The 18,651-nt window shown below is 61.2% G+C and overlaps 1 protein-coding gene across 1 annotated transcript; it reads right to left on the bottom strand.

The window, feature by feature from the left end:
* Positions 1-66: 66 nt before the first annotated feature.
* On the bottom strand, positions 67-14,356 carry VOLCADRAFT_117060 (uncharacterized protein; the record flags this gene model as incomplete). Its single annotated transcript, XM_002949078.1, has 15 exons — positions 67-3,050; positions 3,568-3,735; positions 4,120-5,303; positions 5,710-5,771; positions 5,892-5,894; positions 6,419-6,862; positions 7,405-7,595; positions 7,946-8,657; positions 9,101-9,871; positions 10,350-10,526; positions 10,721-10,810; positions 11,095-11,292; positions 11,714-11,788; positions 12,260-12,262; positions 14,242-14,356. Coding segments are annotated over 15 exons (7,176 nt in total), but the record flags the coding sequence as incomplete, so codon positions are not given.
* Positions 14,357-18,651: the final 4,295 nt, after the last annotated feature.

The following is an 18,651-nucleotide window of genomic DNA, read 5'->3' as shown; positions in this document are numbered from 1 at the left end:
GGCCATAGTTCCCACACCACCATCAAACTGGGTGCCTATAACACCACACCCAAGACGATCTCAAGTTCATGATATCCAGCCATGTAGCTGCTGCCCAACCCCGTATCCTAGCCCCGGGCCCATTCCCATCGCCGCGCCTGGGCCCAACATCCCCACAGACGGGACCGGTGGTGACGCCACCACTGACCCCATACCCTGGTAGGCGGATGAATCCATGGGGACCGGCGCCGTCCCCATGCCGAAAAACGCGGTCGCTCCCGGCGAAAAGCTGGTCCCCCCAACCCTACCCGCACCGGAACCCAAGGCCCCCGCAACAACGTGTGGATGGTGACCGTTGAGGATTCCGGCATGCACGAGCCCCGCTGCTCCCTGTGTCGTCAGCTCGCCACTGCCATCGCTCAGGCCCGGACTGGGGCCGTTTGCAGCCGCTCCCATGGGAATCGGCGCCATAATCGCCTGATTGCCGGTCTGCTGCGTCGGGCCTTCAGAAAGCCACAGCGTCTGACCCTGCATTGGACTTTGCTGTTGCTGTTGCCGCTGCTGATTGTGCTGCTGCGGCTCCATCAGGGCGCCCGTGCCGCCGGCGGAAGCGAAAGCGGCCAGGTCCCCGTCTGATGCCATCAGAGCCGCCTGCTGCTGCTGTTGCTGTTGCTGCAAAGCGACCAGCTGTGCATGAGATGCAACGCCGCCTTGCTGCAGGAGCAGTTGCTGGAGGCGCTGTTGCTGCTGCTGTGCGAGTAGTGCCTGCTGTTGCTGCAGGAGCAGTGCTTTCTGTTGCTGCTGCTTCTGAAGGACCTGCTGCTTCGCCACAAAATTTGCTTGTTCCTGCTCCTGTTGTTGTTGCTGCTGCTGCTGCTGAAAAAACTGCTGCTGTAGTAACGCTTGCTGTTGGGCCATCACGACTGCCGCCTCTTGCTGCTGTTGTGCAAACAGCGCCGCTTGCTGCTGCTGCTGCTGCTGCTGGACTTGCATCAGCTGCTGCTGAGCCGGGACCTGCATCATTTGCAGAACGGCGGCCGCCCCTGGCTGACCGTAAGCGCTTGGAGGGGGCGGCAACACCGGACTCTGCTGGTGCAGATGCTGTCCGGCGTGTAAAATATGCTGCCCAATCAACGACGCAGGCGGTGTTGTCTGATGACTGGCAGACCCAGCTAGGCGCGCGGAAGAAGCGACAGTGCCCGCTTGCTGCTGCTGTTGTTGTTGCTGCTGTTGTTGTTGCTGCTGCTGGACGCTCAAGGAAGTCGGAAGATGCGGATGCATATCGGAGCTCTGCAGCTGCTGCGATGGCGGTGCAAGAGCAGCAGCGGTCGTCGCATTGGGACGGGCGCCCGTGCCGCTGCTGCTGCTGCCCACGCCAAGCTGGAGGCTCAGCTGGTGAACCATCGCCTCCGTTAGCAGCCCTAGCTGATGTAGTTGCACCACCTGAGCTGCGGCAGAGGGGTTCTGCTGGGCCAAAGCGACAACGACAGCAAGCAGATCGGTCGCCTGCTGGGGCTGCTGGGGCTGCTCTTGCCGCTGCAGAAGAGCTTGTTGCTCTCGGAGGGCCCGTTGCTGTTGTTGTTGCTGTTGCTGCTCCAGCGCCTGTTGCTGCTGCCGCCGTTGTTGTTGTGCCAATTCGTGCTGCTGCAAAAGCTGCTGTTCCTGCTCTTTGTGCTCCTGCTCCTGCTGCTGCTGCAATAAAAGTGCCGCCTGCTGCTGCAGCTGCTGCTGCTGGAATAACAGCGCTTGCTGTTGTAAGAGTGCCGCTTGCTGCTGCTGGTTGTGTTGGTGTTGCAGCAGGACTTCCTGCTGTTCCTTTTGCCTCAACAGTGCCTGCTGCTGCTGTTGCTGCTGATGCAAAAGCGCCTGCTGCTGCTGCTGTTGTTGCAGGAGAGCTTGTTGTTCCTGCTGCTGTTGCAGGAATGCTTGCTTCTGCCGGGCCAGTGCCTCCTGCTGCCGCAGCTGCAGTAGCCGCGCTTGCTGCTGCTGCTGCTGCTGCAACAACTCATGCTGTCGCTGCAGCGCCTCCTCTTCCGCCTCGTGCTGCTGCTGGTGCGATAGCACGACATGTTGCTGCTGTTGCTGCTGAAGCTGCCAGGCCTCAGCTTGCGACGCAGCCGCACTCTCCAACTGGTGGGGATCAGACCACGAATGGGCTTGGCGCTGCTGCTGCTGCTGCTGCTTCGGCGGCTGTTGGCGGCGACGGCGGCCCCGGCCATCCGACGGCGTCTGGTCCGTGCCTTCCAGTGGGTGCTGCAGCCCAGCAGCACCGAAGCTGCCGGTGCCATGTGCATCCCCTTCAGAAGCTTGAACCACCCCCTGCGACACATTGGGCTCCCACTCAGTACCCCCTCCTTCCTCCTGGGCGGAGAGGGCCGCCACGCCTGATGCCCGTGGTGCCGCCGCGGCAGGCGCCGCCGCCGCCGCCGCTGGCCCCGCAGGACCCAACATGATGGCCGCTGCGATCGCCGCTGCCTCCGCCTTCAGCCGCTGCCGCTCCAAGTCACGAGCGTGCTGCTGCTTCGCAGCGCTACCACCGCCCCCTGTCCCCACCCCGCTTCCAGGAAGCCCACTCCCCGCCCCCCGGTCGCCTGCCGCGGTCACCCCTTGTGACGCCTGGTCCGTCGCCTCCTGATACACCGCCCGGGCCCCCGCATAGCCCTCGGGGTAGGAGCCCTGCTGGTACCCCTCCTCCTCCTCCTCCTCCTCCCCCCACAGTCGCCCCGCCTCCCCCCCACCCGCACTCCCGCCGCCCTCCTCCCCCGTGGCAAGCTCCTCAACCCTCAGGCCCTCCGCCATGGGCTCCTCCTGGCTGTGACCCTTGGGCCCTTGGACCTGAGCATGCTGCCGCTCGGCCTGCGTTGCCGCCATTGCCGCGGAGAGCTGCTCGGGGGATTGGATGAGGCCCGCGCGGGTGGCCATCAGCGGGCGGTGCAGGCGCTGGAGGCGGTCGATGTCGGGCATCTGAAGGATGAGCGCCTGGACTTTGGGGTGCGACAGTCCAAACATCTCAATGCCGCTCTTGGAGGACAGCTTGGGCAGCCCGCGGACCAGACGCACGCGCTCCAGGACTGCGGCCATGGCAGGAAGGGGAAGGGAAGGGGATGGGAAGGGAAGGGAAGGCGAGGGGATGGGAAGGGTCCCAGATGTCGAGGTAAGAGGCTGGGGGATGAGGTTGAAGGTGAAGGACAAGGGTTGGCAGCGAGGTAGCTCAGCACGGCCGCGACTTCCGCGTGATGGCAATAATTAACTGATTGGTTTATTAATTGGTTTATTGATTTAATACATTAATGATCAAGCTAGCTAGCTAGGTAGACAGTTCAGGCTCGATATTCATGCCCCGTTGCGCTCGGGACTGATCTGGAAACCGGCAATGGAGCAACGAGTCAATGGCGGCAGTGGTTTCACCACAGCAGTAACCGCTGCCAACGTAACGAAACGAGGAGTAAAGACGGATCGCGAACTTCAACACGGGTGCGCAACAAACGCCGAGGCCCATGCGAGTGTGTACGGTACGGTACGGCATGGCACAATATGGCACAAGGCCATAGGGGTTGGCACCTTTTTTCATTCATGTCCGGGTCTTACCTTGGTTCCAGGCCTGTCCCGGTGACTTGCCGGTGATCTGCAGCCCCGGCATGTCGTCGGCAGTAATCCTGAACAGCGGCGCGGCCCCGCCCCCCACCACCTCCAACAGGTAGGTGGTGGTGTCGCCAGGGCGGGCCATACTAGAATATTCCCTGATGGCCTGGTAGCCTGGTGGACAGGCGGGGGAGCCAATGCGGGGTTGGAGGGGTTAGGTACGGGGTGCGGGGTGCGAGGAGAAGGGAGGAAAGGGGAAGGGGTGTTGCGATGGTCAGGCCACAGCTAAGTCGGGTCCGGCGAAGGCATCATCATAATCATCATCGTGGTGCTTTCGGGGGAATCGGACCGGCCACGGCGCCAAAACATACACAAATCCCCCCACCCCCACGCACGCACTCTTAGCTTCTTAGCTTCACCATCGCCCTGCCCCATTCCCACCCCTCCATTTACACTAACGCGAACGGCAAAAGACTTTACGGGGCGGGCCTCGCTTCCAAACAAAGACACATCCGACTATGTGTCCGCCCTCAGCCCTCAGCCGCTGCCGCCACCCACCCGGCGGGTACACGGCGGTGCTGGTGTGGTAGCCCTTCCGCTGCCACTCCACTCGGCCCAGCGACAGCAACGTGAGCGCGTGGCTCCCCACACCGCGCCCCCGCACCACCACCACAGGCAGCGTCACCGCCGCCAGGTCCACGGGACCCTCAGGCAGCTGGTTCGTAACTTCTACACAGCGGCGGCGCTTCGGCGTGGGCGCCTCGCGGGCCACCGGCGGCATCCCGTGATCGTGCGGCCCACTCGGCCCAGGGCTCCCCGCCGCCTCCTCGTCATCAGCAGCGTCGGCCGACGGCAACGCGTCGCCGTCGTCGTAGCCGTCCGCCGTGTCGCCGCCGTACGCATCGTCCATGCCGCCGCATGGCTGCCGCCGTTTGCGGTGTGCCGGGCCGCTGGTGTGCGGTGGCGGCGGTGGTGGCGGCGCCAGCGGCGGGCGAGATCCATCGGCGGTGGCACCCATCGATTGCCGCCCTCGAGCTCCAGACTTGCCGCCACCGCCGCCACCTTCCTTCCGCTGCAGCGCCTCCATTGCTATCCGCATGGCGAGGTCCGCCAGCTCCTCGGGGCTCAGATCTGTACGAGCATGACCTGCTGCCGTCGCCGCCGCTGGCTGACCTTCCGTACCCGCGGCCGCGCCAGCGCTAGCGGTGCTGGCAGAACCGCGACGGTGGTGATGCGGGTGGTGGTGGTGGTGCCCGGCAAGGGGCCCCGCAGCAGCAGCGGCCGGCGGCGGCGGCAGCGGCGGCGGCGAGGGCTCCGCAGGAAGCATCTTGATGACGCGGACTCTAGACTTCGTCACGTCGGGCTTCGGCGGCGATGGTGGCTGAGCTTCCTCCTCTTCCTCCTCCTCCTCCTCTTCTTCTTCACCTTCCCCGTCCCCACCGTCGTTGCCCTCGTCACTGCCGTCGGCCTCGCCGTCAGCGTCATCTGCGACGCTGGCGGCGGCCCGGGCGCTACCGGGGCGCCGCCGCTTGGCAGCCAGGATAGCGTCCGCCTCCGCGGCGGCAGCTGCCGCAATGGCCGCGGCCTCAGCGCTGAGGCTCAGCCCCCCGCCCGGGGCCGATGACGGCGGCGCCAGCTCCGATTCCGCGGCGGCAGCCGCCGCGGCGGCGGCGGCCGCCGCCACCACCGCCCCGGGGGTCGTGGCCCTCCTCGCTTGGCGCCTGGCCACCGTCTTGAGCGACCTGGGACGCCACCCAACAGGCAACACGGCACCGCAGCCTTCTTGTGATGTGGGTCGTCGAGCGACTCTCGGTGTGGGTGGCAGGATGTGAAACTGAGAAAACGTTTCCGCCGGGCCCCGGATACACCGTAGCCTTGGGCGTCGCCCAATGATCGGCTGAGACTCAATGTCCTCCACCTCCTCGCCCCACACGCCCCCTCTGTCGCTGTTTACCCCTTCCCCCGCCCTCCAACGGATGCCGGAGCTGTAACCTGGCGCCCCCCCCGCACACATCCCCATCTCCCCCGCCTTTACCTTCCGTTCTCCACACTCACTACAGGTCTGAAGTTCTTCTTCTTCCCTTTCAATATCCCCACCCCAACCCCCTCCCCTCCCCCTTCGCTCGTGGTTCGTCTGTCCCCTTTTACCTGGGATTGGACAGCAGGCGCTGCATCACTTTGACGATCTGGGTCACCCTCTTCGTCAGCAGCTGCGGGGAGGGCATCCAGGACGCGGGCGGCCCCAGGGAGGGGGAGGCGGCCGCACCAGGGGTCCTGAGAGGCGCCGTGGCCGCCGCCGCCGCCCCCGCCGCGTCCTCCCCTCCGCTGACCGCCTACATCGTACATGCGGGAGGGGGCGAGGGAGAGGAGGAGGAGGAGGAGTGGAGATAAAGAGGGTCACAACAACGCAACACGTGCTTTCAGCGGCAGGGTTGACGATGCAGGTTGAAGGCCTCTTCTCTCTCTCTCTCTCTCCCTCTCCCCGTGTGTGTATGTATGTGTGTGTGTAAAAAGGGAGCCGTGCGTCAGTGTGGTGCTGGTCATGTGGTCGGTTACTCATCTCCCCACCACTCACAGCGGCGGCGGACAGGACTCGCTCCTTATCTCCGGAGGTCACCTTCGGGCCCTCCGTCTTTCTAGGTACGCGGGTAACGGCCTTGCCCCGCCCTGCCCCTCACCCCCCCCTCCCCTCGACCTTGTCCCTCACTCTCCGACGACCGTCGCTCCGGACACGCCCTTCCCACCCAACCCCCGCATACATACATACATACATACATACATACATACATACATACATACATACATACATACATACATACATACATACATACATACATGCATGCACACGCGCACGAACCTGTGCCGCCCGCGCGCAGCTGGCAAAGCAGTACTCCGGGTCCGTGGCAATGGTGTCCCACGCCCCAAAACCATGCCGTACAACGCCCTGCGCCAGCTGCAAATCGTGCTCCGGTTGCCACCACACCGGCAGCACACCGCGCCGCCCGGCCAACGCAGGACTGTGCTCCCAGGCCACACCCGCCCCCGCAGGGCTCGCGTCACCGCCCACCCCGACACCACTCCCAGTCCTTGCGGAGCGCCGCCCGGTGGATTGCGGCCCTGCGGCTCCCTCATCTCCCCCTCTTGCTGGGCCCCCCGCCGCGGCCGCTGGTGTCCCCCCCCCCGGTGTTGGTGTTGGTGTTGCTGTCTGGGGGCCCCCTGAAAGCCCCCTCAGCCCTCTGACCAGCTGATCCAGGAGCTCCACCCGCTGACGCAACCGCGTGGCGGATATGGCGCTAAGGACCTGCGGGGGAGGAGGAGGGGGGAGCGGGGGGAGGGAACTGGTGATGATGATGATGATGATGATGATGATGATGATGATGATGATGATGATGATGATGATGATGATGATGATGGTGATGATGATGATGATGATGATGATGATGATGATGATGATGATGGTGATGATGATGATGATGATGATGATGATGATGATGATGATGATGATGATGATGATGATGATGATGGTGATGATGACAATGATGATGACGACAATGATGATGATGACGACGACAACAATCATGATGTTCATGATGACGATAATGACGACATGAATCAACAGCCAAGCCACGTCCGGGGTCACGTCAGGTACCTGGGAGGTGGATCACCCAAAAGGGACTGGTACTTACTTACAGGTAACACAGCCGGGTGACCTGGTCGGTTCCATTCGAACGCGCAACTTAGTGGTTCGTTCAGTTATTCATCCAGGATTCCTCACCCCCTGCACCCATCACGGCTATGAGTGTAGCAGCCGCGGCCCCAGTCATCACTCCTACAGAAAGGCACCGCCACTCGGGGGGTTACGCTCCGCCTCCTGTCATCACTTGCCTTGGTGATGCTGCCCTTCTTCCGCCGCTTGCGCCCGCTGGGCCCCTCGCCCGCACCCTCCGCCGCCGCCGCCGCTGCCCCGCCACCAGCCGCCTCACTCGCCGCACCGCCGCCGCCGCCGCCACCACCGGTTTGGCTGCCTGGCCCCGCTGTGGGGTTTTGTATGCGTGTGTTTCATGGTTTCGGGGCATCAGGAGAGGCCACGAGCGGGTCAAGCAAAGCAAACCGAAGGGTTGAAGGACGAATAGGTATGCAATATGGTGCATGTGGCACCACAAGCCCACAACACACATGCACGGCGGAGGGAAATATAATGCATGTTACCCGGAAGGACAGCCTACGCACATTACGAAGTGTAGACAGCGGGAAGCTCCACATTTGCGCGCGAGATACTTCAAACCCCCAAAACCTCAAGCAGCCACACAGCGGCCCGACCCATTCTGCAGTCTTCCAAGATGGCCAGCAAGCCGAGCAGCACCATGCCCGCAGGCCCACCCACCCATCCGACCCTCCACAGACCCTCCACAGCACACACCGTTAGCAGGGCTGGCCGGGGCGCCTCCGGCCCGCCGTCTGTCCCCTCCGCGTTCCTTGCCGCCCCCGCCACCGCCGCCGTCGCTATCCGCGTCCTCATCGCAGCTGCGCTCTCCCCCATCCGCTCCGCTGTCGCCATCCGAACCGGGCTCCGAAACCGCCATCTCATCGCCGTCGCCCTCATCATCACTCGCCGCTACTGCGCCTCCAGCGGGGACATCCGTCCCTAACTGGAAATGCTCCGCCACGCCGCGCACATCGTCACCTCCCACAGGCTGCGCTTCCTGAGAGCCGCCCCTGTCGCCCTCTGGCCCAACCTCGGCCCCTGAACCTGCCGCTGCCGCCGCAGGTACGGCAGCTGCGGCCCCAGGATGCCGGCCATCGCCGTCACCGTCGCCATCGGCTGCGTTCGAATCCGCCGCCAGCGCTTCGCCTTGCTTTGCTTGCGTCTGCGCCTGCTCTTCTTGCTGTTGCTGCTGTTGTTGAGCGTCGCGGCGGGCAATGTTCTGACAAATACGGCAGCTGCAACCCGGCGCGTGGCGATTGGTGCGCGGCGTTCGTGGAGAAGGACCGCCGCCGCCGGTCCCGGCAGCCGCCGCCCCCGGAACCCCACCCGCGCCTTCCTGTCCGTCCTGCCCCAGCAGCTCGTCCATTTCTGCTAAGAGGTCTCGGAGCGCCTATCGTCCAAGAAAGGGACCACACACACGCACAAACACAGATGGCGCAGATGGCATGTGAGGTGACGGTGGCAGCGGATGACGGAATGGGTCCCTATCGGAAAACACGTGGACCAGGACCGGGTCCTGTGTGGGTTGGGGGCTCAGCCAGCAGGCGCCTAGTTAATCGCGTAATAACAACCAGGCGCCCTAGTGTGGATTCATCTTCCTCTATTATTGAGGAGGAAGATGAAGGGCAGGGGTGAGAAGGAAAGCAATCGCAACACATGACGTCGGTGCAAGGGTTGCACGTAAGCGAGCAGTTCGGACATGTAACCGACCGGAATACCGCTCTCCAACAGAATCCCAAAACGCAGAGGGGAAAGCAAGGGGTGCGAGCCAACGCAACCCCTTTTCTACTCGGACGCCAATACTTCCCCCCCCCGCTTTTCCCCGACCCCCACCTGCTGTATCCCCGCCGCGCTCTTAGCAGCCAGACGAGGGTAGTGCTCTCGAGCCAGCGACACGAGGTGACCGAGCGCCGCTGCGGACGCGGAATGACCACCGCTCCCCGCAACCCCGCCGCCGCCGAGGCTGGTGCTCGGTGCCGCTGCGGCGGGTTCAGGGGAGCATCCCTCCGTCGCCGCCGCCGCCCCCGCCGCAGCAGCCGCAACGTGCGGCATTCCGAACCGCATCAGGAGTCCCAGCACCTCCTGCCGGTCCTTCTTTGACCAGACCTCCGCCTTCTCAGGCTTGCCCCGCGCGCCCGCCGCAGCACCCGTCAGCCCGGCGGCGCCGCCAGCGGCGGCGCCCTGCCGCGATTTCCGTGATGGCGTCTTTGCCTCCGCTGGGCTACCAGTGACACCGCCGCCGCCCGACGCCGCCGCGGCCGAATCCGCTTCCACTTGCCTCACCGCCCGGATCAACAGATCGCACAGACGTCGAACACGTGGCGTCAGGATCTGCCCATCAGGCCAGATGTACGACGGCGGCGCCGCGGCCTCAGCGGCGGCACCGGCGCCAGAGGGACTGTTGTCGGGAGCGGCACTGCCAGCAGCCGCTACCGCCGTCGTCTCTTCTCTTCCGCCGCCGCCGCCGCTGCCCGAAGCCACCCCCTCGCCCGCCGCGGCTCCATCCTTGCAAGTTGTATCGCAGACCGCCGCCGCCGCCGTCGACGTCGCCGCCGCCGTGCCGGTCGCCAGCGCCAGCTCACGCATCCGGGCTTGCTGCGCTTCCTATTATAGAAGGTAATCGCCAAAGGAATATCCGATCGTGGGTATCGTGGGTATCGCGACCTAGCGGGATTGGGCACCCAGTGACTCTAGGGAGTGGACTTCCGGGGGCTGAGAATAGGTCCCCCACATTACTGAACAGCAAGGTAGGGGCCGTGTGGGGGCGTAAGGCTGAAAGGACCGTTCGGGCCAAAACGTTTTTTTATTTTTATACATAATCCAATTCCGAGTCCCTTCAAGGCCCACCGTACGCATGCATCTATCCCCTCCCCCCCACACACAAGACACAAGGCACAAGTAAAACACGGAGACCCCAACCCCCGTGTCTATCTCCTGTAAATCCCATGAACGCAATCACCACCCCTTTCCACGCACCCCTCAGGTCTAAAACCACCTGTCCAAGCGGCTTTTTCTGCGGCTGGCAAAAACCCGTCCTCACCCCCCCTCTTATGCCCAACTCCCAACCCAGCCCAACTCTCACCCTCGCGCCCTTGAAGATGGGTAAGAAGTCCGGGTCAGAGAAAACGGCGTCGTACTCGCCGTACCCCGCGCGGTACATCCCCTTGAGCAGCGCCAAATCACACTCGGCATTCCACCAGGCGGCGGGGGGTGACCGGTCCGACATGGCGGCCAGCAGCTGACGGAACCTAGACAACACCTGCACATCCGCATCAGATTGTGTGTCTGTGTGTCTGTGTGTGTGTCTGCTGGCCCCCCGGACAACATGTCACAACCCAGTGCCAGCAGGTGCTTCCGCTTCCCCTGAGGGTTGCTGCTGTACTGCACCTTTCCCTCCTTTCCCTCCTTTACCCCTCCCACCACACCAACACACACCAACGCACACATACAGACCTCGTGCTGCTGCTGCGCCGCCGTCATTGCATTGTTGAACTCCGTCAGATTGCGCAGTCGCCCCAGCAGCCACCGGCTGCCCTTGTCCACCTGCCCGAACACGGACAGCAGTGGCAGCAGTGGCAACAGCGACGGGGACCATCGTCGGGGGGTGGGGGGGGGAGACGGGCGGGCGGGCGGAGACGGGCGGGCGGGCGGGCGGGAAATGGGGAAGCCCTGCATGCTAAGCTCTTACCTCACCGCTTCACCTTCTTCACCTTCTTCAACTTTCTTCTTCCTCCAACTGCCCTACCACACAACACCCACACAACACACCCGCCGGCCCTCACCCCTCACCCCGCACAAGGCCCCCAGTCCCGCCGGCCCCGGCCCACCTTGGGCCATGGCTGCCCGGCAGTAGTGAGGTCCCCCAGATGCGCCACCGGCTGTAGCAGCGAGTCCAGGAAGGCCGCATCCGCCGGCTCGGCCGCATGTGCCCTCAGCGCCTGCAGCAGGTGCCACACCGCCCGCTCCACCTCACCGACGCTGCGGACGTGCTTGGACTTGCTCAGCCGACAAAAATTAACATGAATCTGCGCGAGGGAACCAGGAAAGGGAATACGACCGAGCCGGGTAGCAATCCGGGACACATGGCAGGCGCTGAGTTACACGTATGGAAGGCTGCGGTTGACGGATTGCGTTTCGCAGAGCGGTAAAAAACGTACGGTCGTACAGACGTACGGCCCTACCCCACGTGCCAATCACTTCTCAGTTGAGAAGCCTTTGTTATCCCCTCCCCCTCCCCCTCCACACCCTACGCCCTCTCCCGATCCTTCCCGAGCTTTTAAAAGGCCCCCATTCCCCCAACCTTACTCCTTAAACCTCCGCCGAACCCCCTCGCCCCGACTTCCTGGCCCCCAGGTCATTCACATGTCCGCTATCTGGCGAAATGCTGAAATGCTGCCCCTCTGCGTGTTGCCCCTCCGCCCCACTCCGGTACGCAGTCACGTTCACCTCGCGCCAGCGGCCCACGCCAAACATGATGAAGGCCTGGCGGACTGCTTGCCGCTCCACAAGCAGCCAGGGGACCTGAGCGAAAGGGCCGACATATGAGGAAAGGGGGGAAGGCAGGCAGGCGGCGGCGGCGGCGGAGGTAAAAGAGGGACAAATACGTGCGAGAGGGAAAAGGAGAAGAGGAAGGTAAAACGGATCCGCAACGAGGAGATTGTTTGGTTGTAACAGATGCGCAGAAAGTATATAATCGCACGCGACCCAGATGGGAAGGGAGGGTGCGGTGTGTGTTTTTTTTGGGGGGGGGAGAAGATCTAGCTCGATGGGAGTGATTGGATGTTTCCGGGAGGGTTTTTTTTCGCGGGTCAGTAAGGAAAAGGAAGCGGTGGCGGGCATAGGCGGGCCCGGACACGACTGGGTGGGTGAGGTGAGTTTTGTGGCTTGATGGGAGCGATATTTGCGAGTATAGGAGGGAGGAGCGGCCATAGGGGGAGAGGGTTCTTGGGAGGGCCCGGCATAGCGCGTTCTGGCAGAGCTCGGGAACCACACCTTCTGCAGGTGTGTGTGCACGTTTGAATGATGATGGAGGTGTAAGCCTAAGAGGTATTTAGCGGGTCTTCTGCTGAGGCCGTGTGCCGTGCCAGAGAGAAGCAGGGGCGTCCCAAGGACGTCTCAAACGGAAGGCGGTGCGGGGTTCGGAAAGGTGGTATGAGAGCAACCCGTTGGGCGGAGCGCAGATAGCTCCTCTCTGGCAACAACAACATGCATGCAAACATTATGCATGCACTCAGGAAGAACATATGCAAACATCGCTGAGTCAAGCTGCACAAACGCGCATGACGCATCACCGCCACTTACCCTAGGAGGCTCCCCGCCGGGTTGAGGAGTTGCAGCTGCCCCCAATACATCCTCTGTCCTTGCCCGCTTTGGGCTACGCTCCTCATAAGCTTCGCTCATCGCTCCTAGAGCGAACAGCAGCAGACTACAAGAAAGCCCTTATGCATCATATGTCTGTTCCCTTCAGAACAGTTTACGTGGAAAACTCCTATGCTGTATCCATGCTGCGGCTTTGTTGACACCCTTGGAAAAAAGTGAAGCCGTTCCGAGTGCAGACAGTTAGGTGTAGAAGTAAACTTAAGATGCGCTATTTATAAAAATGAGATAATTAATTATTAGTTAGAAAGTTTCAAGTAGTCCCGAGATGTTTCATCATTTTACTGATGACGATTGACGAACATCTGAACTTGGTTTCATTCTGTGCATCCTGATAAGCGAAAAACTCATAAGCGTAATTCTCAGCATAAGTTAATAAGGTGGCACTCGTTGCTACATGGAATATAAACTCTAATCCTGCTACGGTGATGCGATGCGAATTAAAATCATTGAACGGGCCTGGGCGCGTTCGCTACGGCTTCCTCCCGCTCTGCAGCTTCCATGTTTACCTCAAATCTATGAGCTGAATCTGTATCTAAATCCCGCCTAGCTCTTCTTGCAGTTGCGGCGGCCAGCACCGAAAGTGGACATAAGCGGACATAAGCAGATACATATTGACTTCTTCACAGCATCCTGCTCCTCAGCACCTTACATGATGAACTTAGCTCCTACGGGAGTGCGTTACAACCAAGGTGGGACGCACGGCCAAAATGAATAATGCTGGCCACTTGGAATCTCGCATTCTTCCGTGGCCATCGCAGAGGTTCAGGAACGACCACATGGTGCATCAGCGTAAGCTGTGAACGAGAACTTTACGGTTGTTGACGGTCAATACAAGAATGCAACAGTGCTGCATTTCACAAGCCGGCCTCAGCCTCACGACGTGCATCGCCAATATCACAACTTAAGTTCGTGTTATCCTTTAATTTTGTTGTTAATAGTGGTTGTTAGCGTCACGAAATGTGACCCACGGGACGGCCATTGAGCCATGCCAGGTGCATTGGGTTGTGCACTCAATCCTAATCCACTCCAGTTGAGTCTAATCCATGGCTCATAATCCATGGCCCGTGTCCCTTTGCATGTCCAAGTTGCATACGCAAGTACACACAACGTCCTCACCCCGTGAGTCGGCTGGTTCGCATCAGCCGGGCGTCAAGTCAGCCATACTTTGGGGTCGAAAAAATATTGGCGAACGTCCACTTTATCGACACTGCCATCCCCGGGCCAAACATTTGGGACGGCACGCGATAAGAGGAGCAGGCGGCCCCGTCGGACCTAGCACCCCGCAAACCCCAGGTAGCGAAGTCAAGGCTAGCCCCCCATTTTACCATGCCCCTCCACAGCCAGACGCCGGGTCCTCTAGCCCCATCCGGGATGGCGACAGGCACACAGACACGCTGCGCCCCGACGAATCACCTCTAATAACTTCCCCTGCAACCCATCCCCCCTTTCCCTATACCCCCCAGCCTCCCGCCACATTGCCTCTCCCCCGCCGTACATCCGTACATCCATCATGCGCGGTTTTCGGCCAAGGACGATATGTCGAATGCAGGCAAGTTGCGTCCCTCCGGCGGGTTTCGATACAGCCCGTCGCTCACGTAGCTGTCCAGTAGCGCGGCCAGTGCGCTGATGTCGTCACCCGCAGCCTTGCGCAGCGCAGGTAAGAACTCGCGCTGGAGCGCCGACAACAGCTTGACAAACTGACCCCGAAACCTGATAGCGGCAAAACATCAGTCAGCAACAACAGCAGCCGCAGAGGTTCTTCTGGCGGTGATGGCGGTAGTACATAATAACGGGGGCCATCTAAAATGGGGGAGGGATTAATGACATATTGTGGCTATGAGCACATTGAACAGCCACAGAGACAAGGGAGCAAGGGCGACAAGAGCTGTCAGTCTTGGAGGGATGGGGGGTATGGGGGGGAAGGTAAAGCAGGCCCCTGGCCTTGAGTGTTCACCTCCTGTCGCCATACAGCCCGCGGCCATTCTCCTCCTTTCTCCCCTCCCTCTTTTCCTCTTCCCGCAAGGCTCCGAAACCACCACAGCTCTACGTCACCGCCCGGCCACTAATCTCCTCTCCAGGTTCTTTCCCCCACACGCCCTTCCCTCCACCGGTAGTCCACTTCCCACTTTCTCGCATATGACTTCCCCCACACGCCCTTACCGCACGTGCATCGAGTAGCCCGCGGCTCGCAGTACCGAGATCAGCGCCTTAGCAGTGTAGCGGTCGGGCGGCAGGTGGTTAAGAGCCCGGGCCATGTACGACCATGCATGATGTATCCCGTGACGGTTTGGATCGTCCACCTGAAAGAGCGGGAAAAAAGCAGGAGGGAAATTGTTTTTAAAAACACATCGGACAAATACCGGTATCCTCAAGGCGCAATTTCGTCCGATGCGTTCGCAATGACTGGTCACATCGTCAATTGGGACATTTCTTTCCAGATTTCGTTTTCCATTAGCCGCAAGCAAACCAATTTAAGATCCAAGTCCTTCGCGGCAGCACCCTGGGGGACCTGCTACCCAGGCTAGCCTAGCCAGGTGCCTGTACTGCTGCTACAACTGCTGCTGCTGCCGCTGCTGCTTGGCTGGCTAGACGCCTTTGCAGAGACAGCAATGCGCTTCCGCACTCACACGGCCATCCGCCACCGGCCTGAGGCTGCTGCGGCTGCAGCAACTACCTTTTTCCCTTGCTGCGAGGTTCTTGCCAAAAGCCCATTACCATAGCACACCATCGCCCACTGAGCTGCACATGCAAACATCAGGACACCCGCTGCCGTACCTGCATGATGGCGCCGTACAGCAGCATAAGGCCCTCTAGTCGCCGCGTGTACTCTTCGGTGCTCTCAAACACCTTGCCGGACGGCGTGGAAGGATCGTCCTGCTCCTCAAACCGCATCCCCCTTTTGGGCGCACATACATACATACACACATACATACAAAAAAACATTTATACACAAAACATCCACATTGATGGGATCGGGGGACTGAACAGAAGTCGCATGTGTCACGGCAGAACAGTAGGCATAGTCCTAATCTTTCCAAGAGGTCCACAGGATTCGGATCCGCTGGGATGCGTTGGACAGCAAGGATGGGCTCTGGATACATTTACACTCGCACATACACACATACATACACACATACATATAGACTTTTGGACGCGACGCACTGCAAAAGCAAAACCTTACCACTCAAGGCCAGTCCGAGCCCAGCACCTGCCTCTCCAAGGGCGCTTCTCAGCCCCCTAACCCCCACCACCCAGGGAGCCCCGGCAAACGGCAAAAGCCCACACAAGCGCGTGCCGACTGCAAATACCGCCACCACTGGTCCAGACGATCCCACCATCACCTGCACTTGACCTCCGTTACCCCCGTCATACCCCACCCCCTTCCATCTTTTCCCCTAAAACACACGCCCACCTGTAGTACGAGTTGTTGCTGATCTTGTTGGTGTCGTGCACGTACGACATGGGGACGGCGAGCGGACATGCCTTCTGGATGAGCGCGAGCAGCAGCTCAAGCAGCTCCGGGACCACTTGCGACACCTTGACAATCACCAGGGCCAGCGGGAACGCGGCCTTGTGGTTCAGCTGCACGAAGGCGGCAAAGAGGGCGACGGCAGCGGGACGGCGGGCGGTCCAGAAGGCGGGGGCTTCATAAGGCAGGGCGAAGGGAAATGGATGGAGGAGAGGATCGACGCATTCAAAGCCAAACCCTTACTGCCTCAAGGTAGCAAAGTACGTGTCCGAGGCACACAGAAACACACACATACATACACAAGGACACCAGGAAAAGCCGCCGGCCGAATGAGTGGGGGGTGTGAAGTTTACTTTCCTCCCACCCACTTATAGAGCTCTGCACAGACTTCCCCACCACTGTACCCCGCAGCGGACGTGTGCTCGTCCCCAGGCCTGGCGGGCTGGATTGGCCCTGTCCCTCACGCCGGCTGCAGACGGCATGTCCGCCTCTCCTCCTCCCTCTTCCCCCCGGCCCCTCCCCCAGGCCTGCGTCCGCTCCGCAGCAGCTCCCGCCCCCGCCCCACCCATTCGTTTTTCCTCATCCCTCCCAGCCCCCAGCTCACGCACACACACGTACCTGTACGAGCTCGTACTGCTTGACGATTTTGTTGCAGAGCGTCAGGACCGCAAAGGAGCGCCAGGTGCCCTGCAGGGCGCTCAGCTGGTTGTACACGTCCTGGCACTTGGTCTGGACCTACAGGCCGGTCGGAAGTCAGGGAAGAGGGAGAGAGGAGAGGGGAGGGGGGGAATATAAGATAACTGTACGAAGCAATACGCTTCCGATAGATGGTCGCACAACTCCGCAGTTTGGAAGCCTGGATAGGGAGAGTGCGAGGGAGGTAAAGGGGAACACGATGGGGAGCGCCGCGGGCGGGCGGGCAGGCTAAGTAAATGTTGCCGACATTGCACCCCGCTGCCGTCCATCCTGGTGGTTGTTGTAGTGGTGTAGTAGTGGTGGTGATGGTGATGGTGGTTGTGGTAGTGGTGTAGTAGTGGTGGTGATGGTGGTTGTGGTAGTGGTGTAGTAGTGGTTGTGATGGTGATGGTGGTGGCGGTAGTGGCAGCAGTAGCGACTAATGGCGGCTAGGTACAAGGGAGCGTGTGCGGGGCCCCCGGGGGTGGTTGGCTGGGTCCGGAGGGTCACACTGACGAGGGGGAACGCGACATGATGCCGTTTGTGCAGTTGCCAAACTAGGATCAAGGCAGACATGCCCATACCTCCCCACCAGGTCCTTCCCCCTCAGCCGCTCCAGACCCCCTACCGCACCTGACTCTGAGTACCGCAGATCTGCTGCACATGCACCGTGAGCTTCTTCTCAATGTCGCGGCGCTGTTTCTTGCTGGACTCGTCCGACTGCAGGGGCCGCACAGCCGACTCGACGGCCGCCAGCCGGGCGGCCAGGTCAGCTGCCTGCTGCTGCGCAGCGGGGGAGACCCGAAGACACGGATGCCCTGCGCCGTGGCTCTGGGCCTTTGCAGCTGCGGCAGCTTCCTTTTCCTTCTTCTTCCGGTCCTCCTCTGCCAGCTTCCGCTGCTTCTCCGCCTCCGCTTCCCGCCGCTTCCGTTGCTCGTCGTCCTGCGGTAACACCACAATGTTACCATTGCTGTTACGATTGCTGTTCGGCAATGGCGCGAAAGCCTGAGGCCGATGTGCCGTACATACATACACACACAGCGCATTTCCCTCTCCGTTTCCGCTAACAGAGGGACGACGCACCACACAACGACATCGACACATACATACACACACGGGGGGCCACCAATGTGGCGAGTTAGTAGGCAGGGTTACCTAGGGATACCACCTGCATTTGAACTGGACCGTGTGTTTGGCCTCATAGGGACAATATTACCAATGCGAGTATCAGAGGGGCGCATCATCGAGCCGCACATGCCCAACCTCCATGTCGCGCTCGCGCTGCCTCACTGCGGCTCCCCTGCACGCATCTCTTAACTACACGGGCGCTCCACCGCACGGACTCGGGCGCTGCCTACTGATCTAAGGGCTGCGGTCCGAGTGAGCTACTGAGGGCTACGTGCTCTGCAAGAAGGCTTGGAGAGTCGACGGTGTGACAGCGTCGTCTTGCGATGAGGATTCGCTTGCAAGCGGAAAGGCACCACGGAAAACGACTGACGACGTCCGACTGGCGATGCCTTGCGGGGTGGGGGAAGACCCGGTGGTGTGCGGACAGCGCGCACAACTACGCCCCACGCCCCACGCGAAGGAGGGCGGGGGAGGGGCACCTGGTCCCTCCCCAAGCATTTAAGCTCCGAATATATCTTTCTCGCTGCAACGAATGGCTCACAACAAAATGGCCGATCTACCCTTCTAGTGGTCGTTGTTGGTGTTGGTGTTGTGGTAATGGCGGTGGTTGTAACCCACTAGGCCCAGAGGTGCTAGCCCGGTAGTGCTGTGCTGCTACGGACTTCCTCCTGCACTGAAGCTGATGGCTGCTGTAACAGTCCCTGAGTTTCATTAGAAGCCAATGTCAGCAGCT

Source organism: Volvox carteri, assembly GCF_000143455.1.
Source record: "Volvox carteri f. nagariensis unplaced genomic scaffold VOLCAscaffold_13, whole genome shotgun sequence".
NCBI classification, from domain to species: domain Eukaryota; kingdom Viridiplantae; phylum Chlorophyta; class Chlorophyceae; order Chlamydomonadales; family Volvocaceae; genus Volvox; species Volvox carteri.
This window is presented reverse-complemented; position numbering and strand designations above follow the sequence as displayed.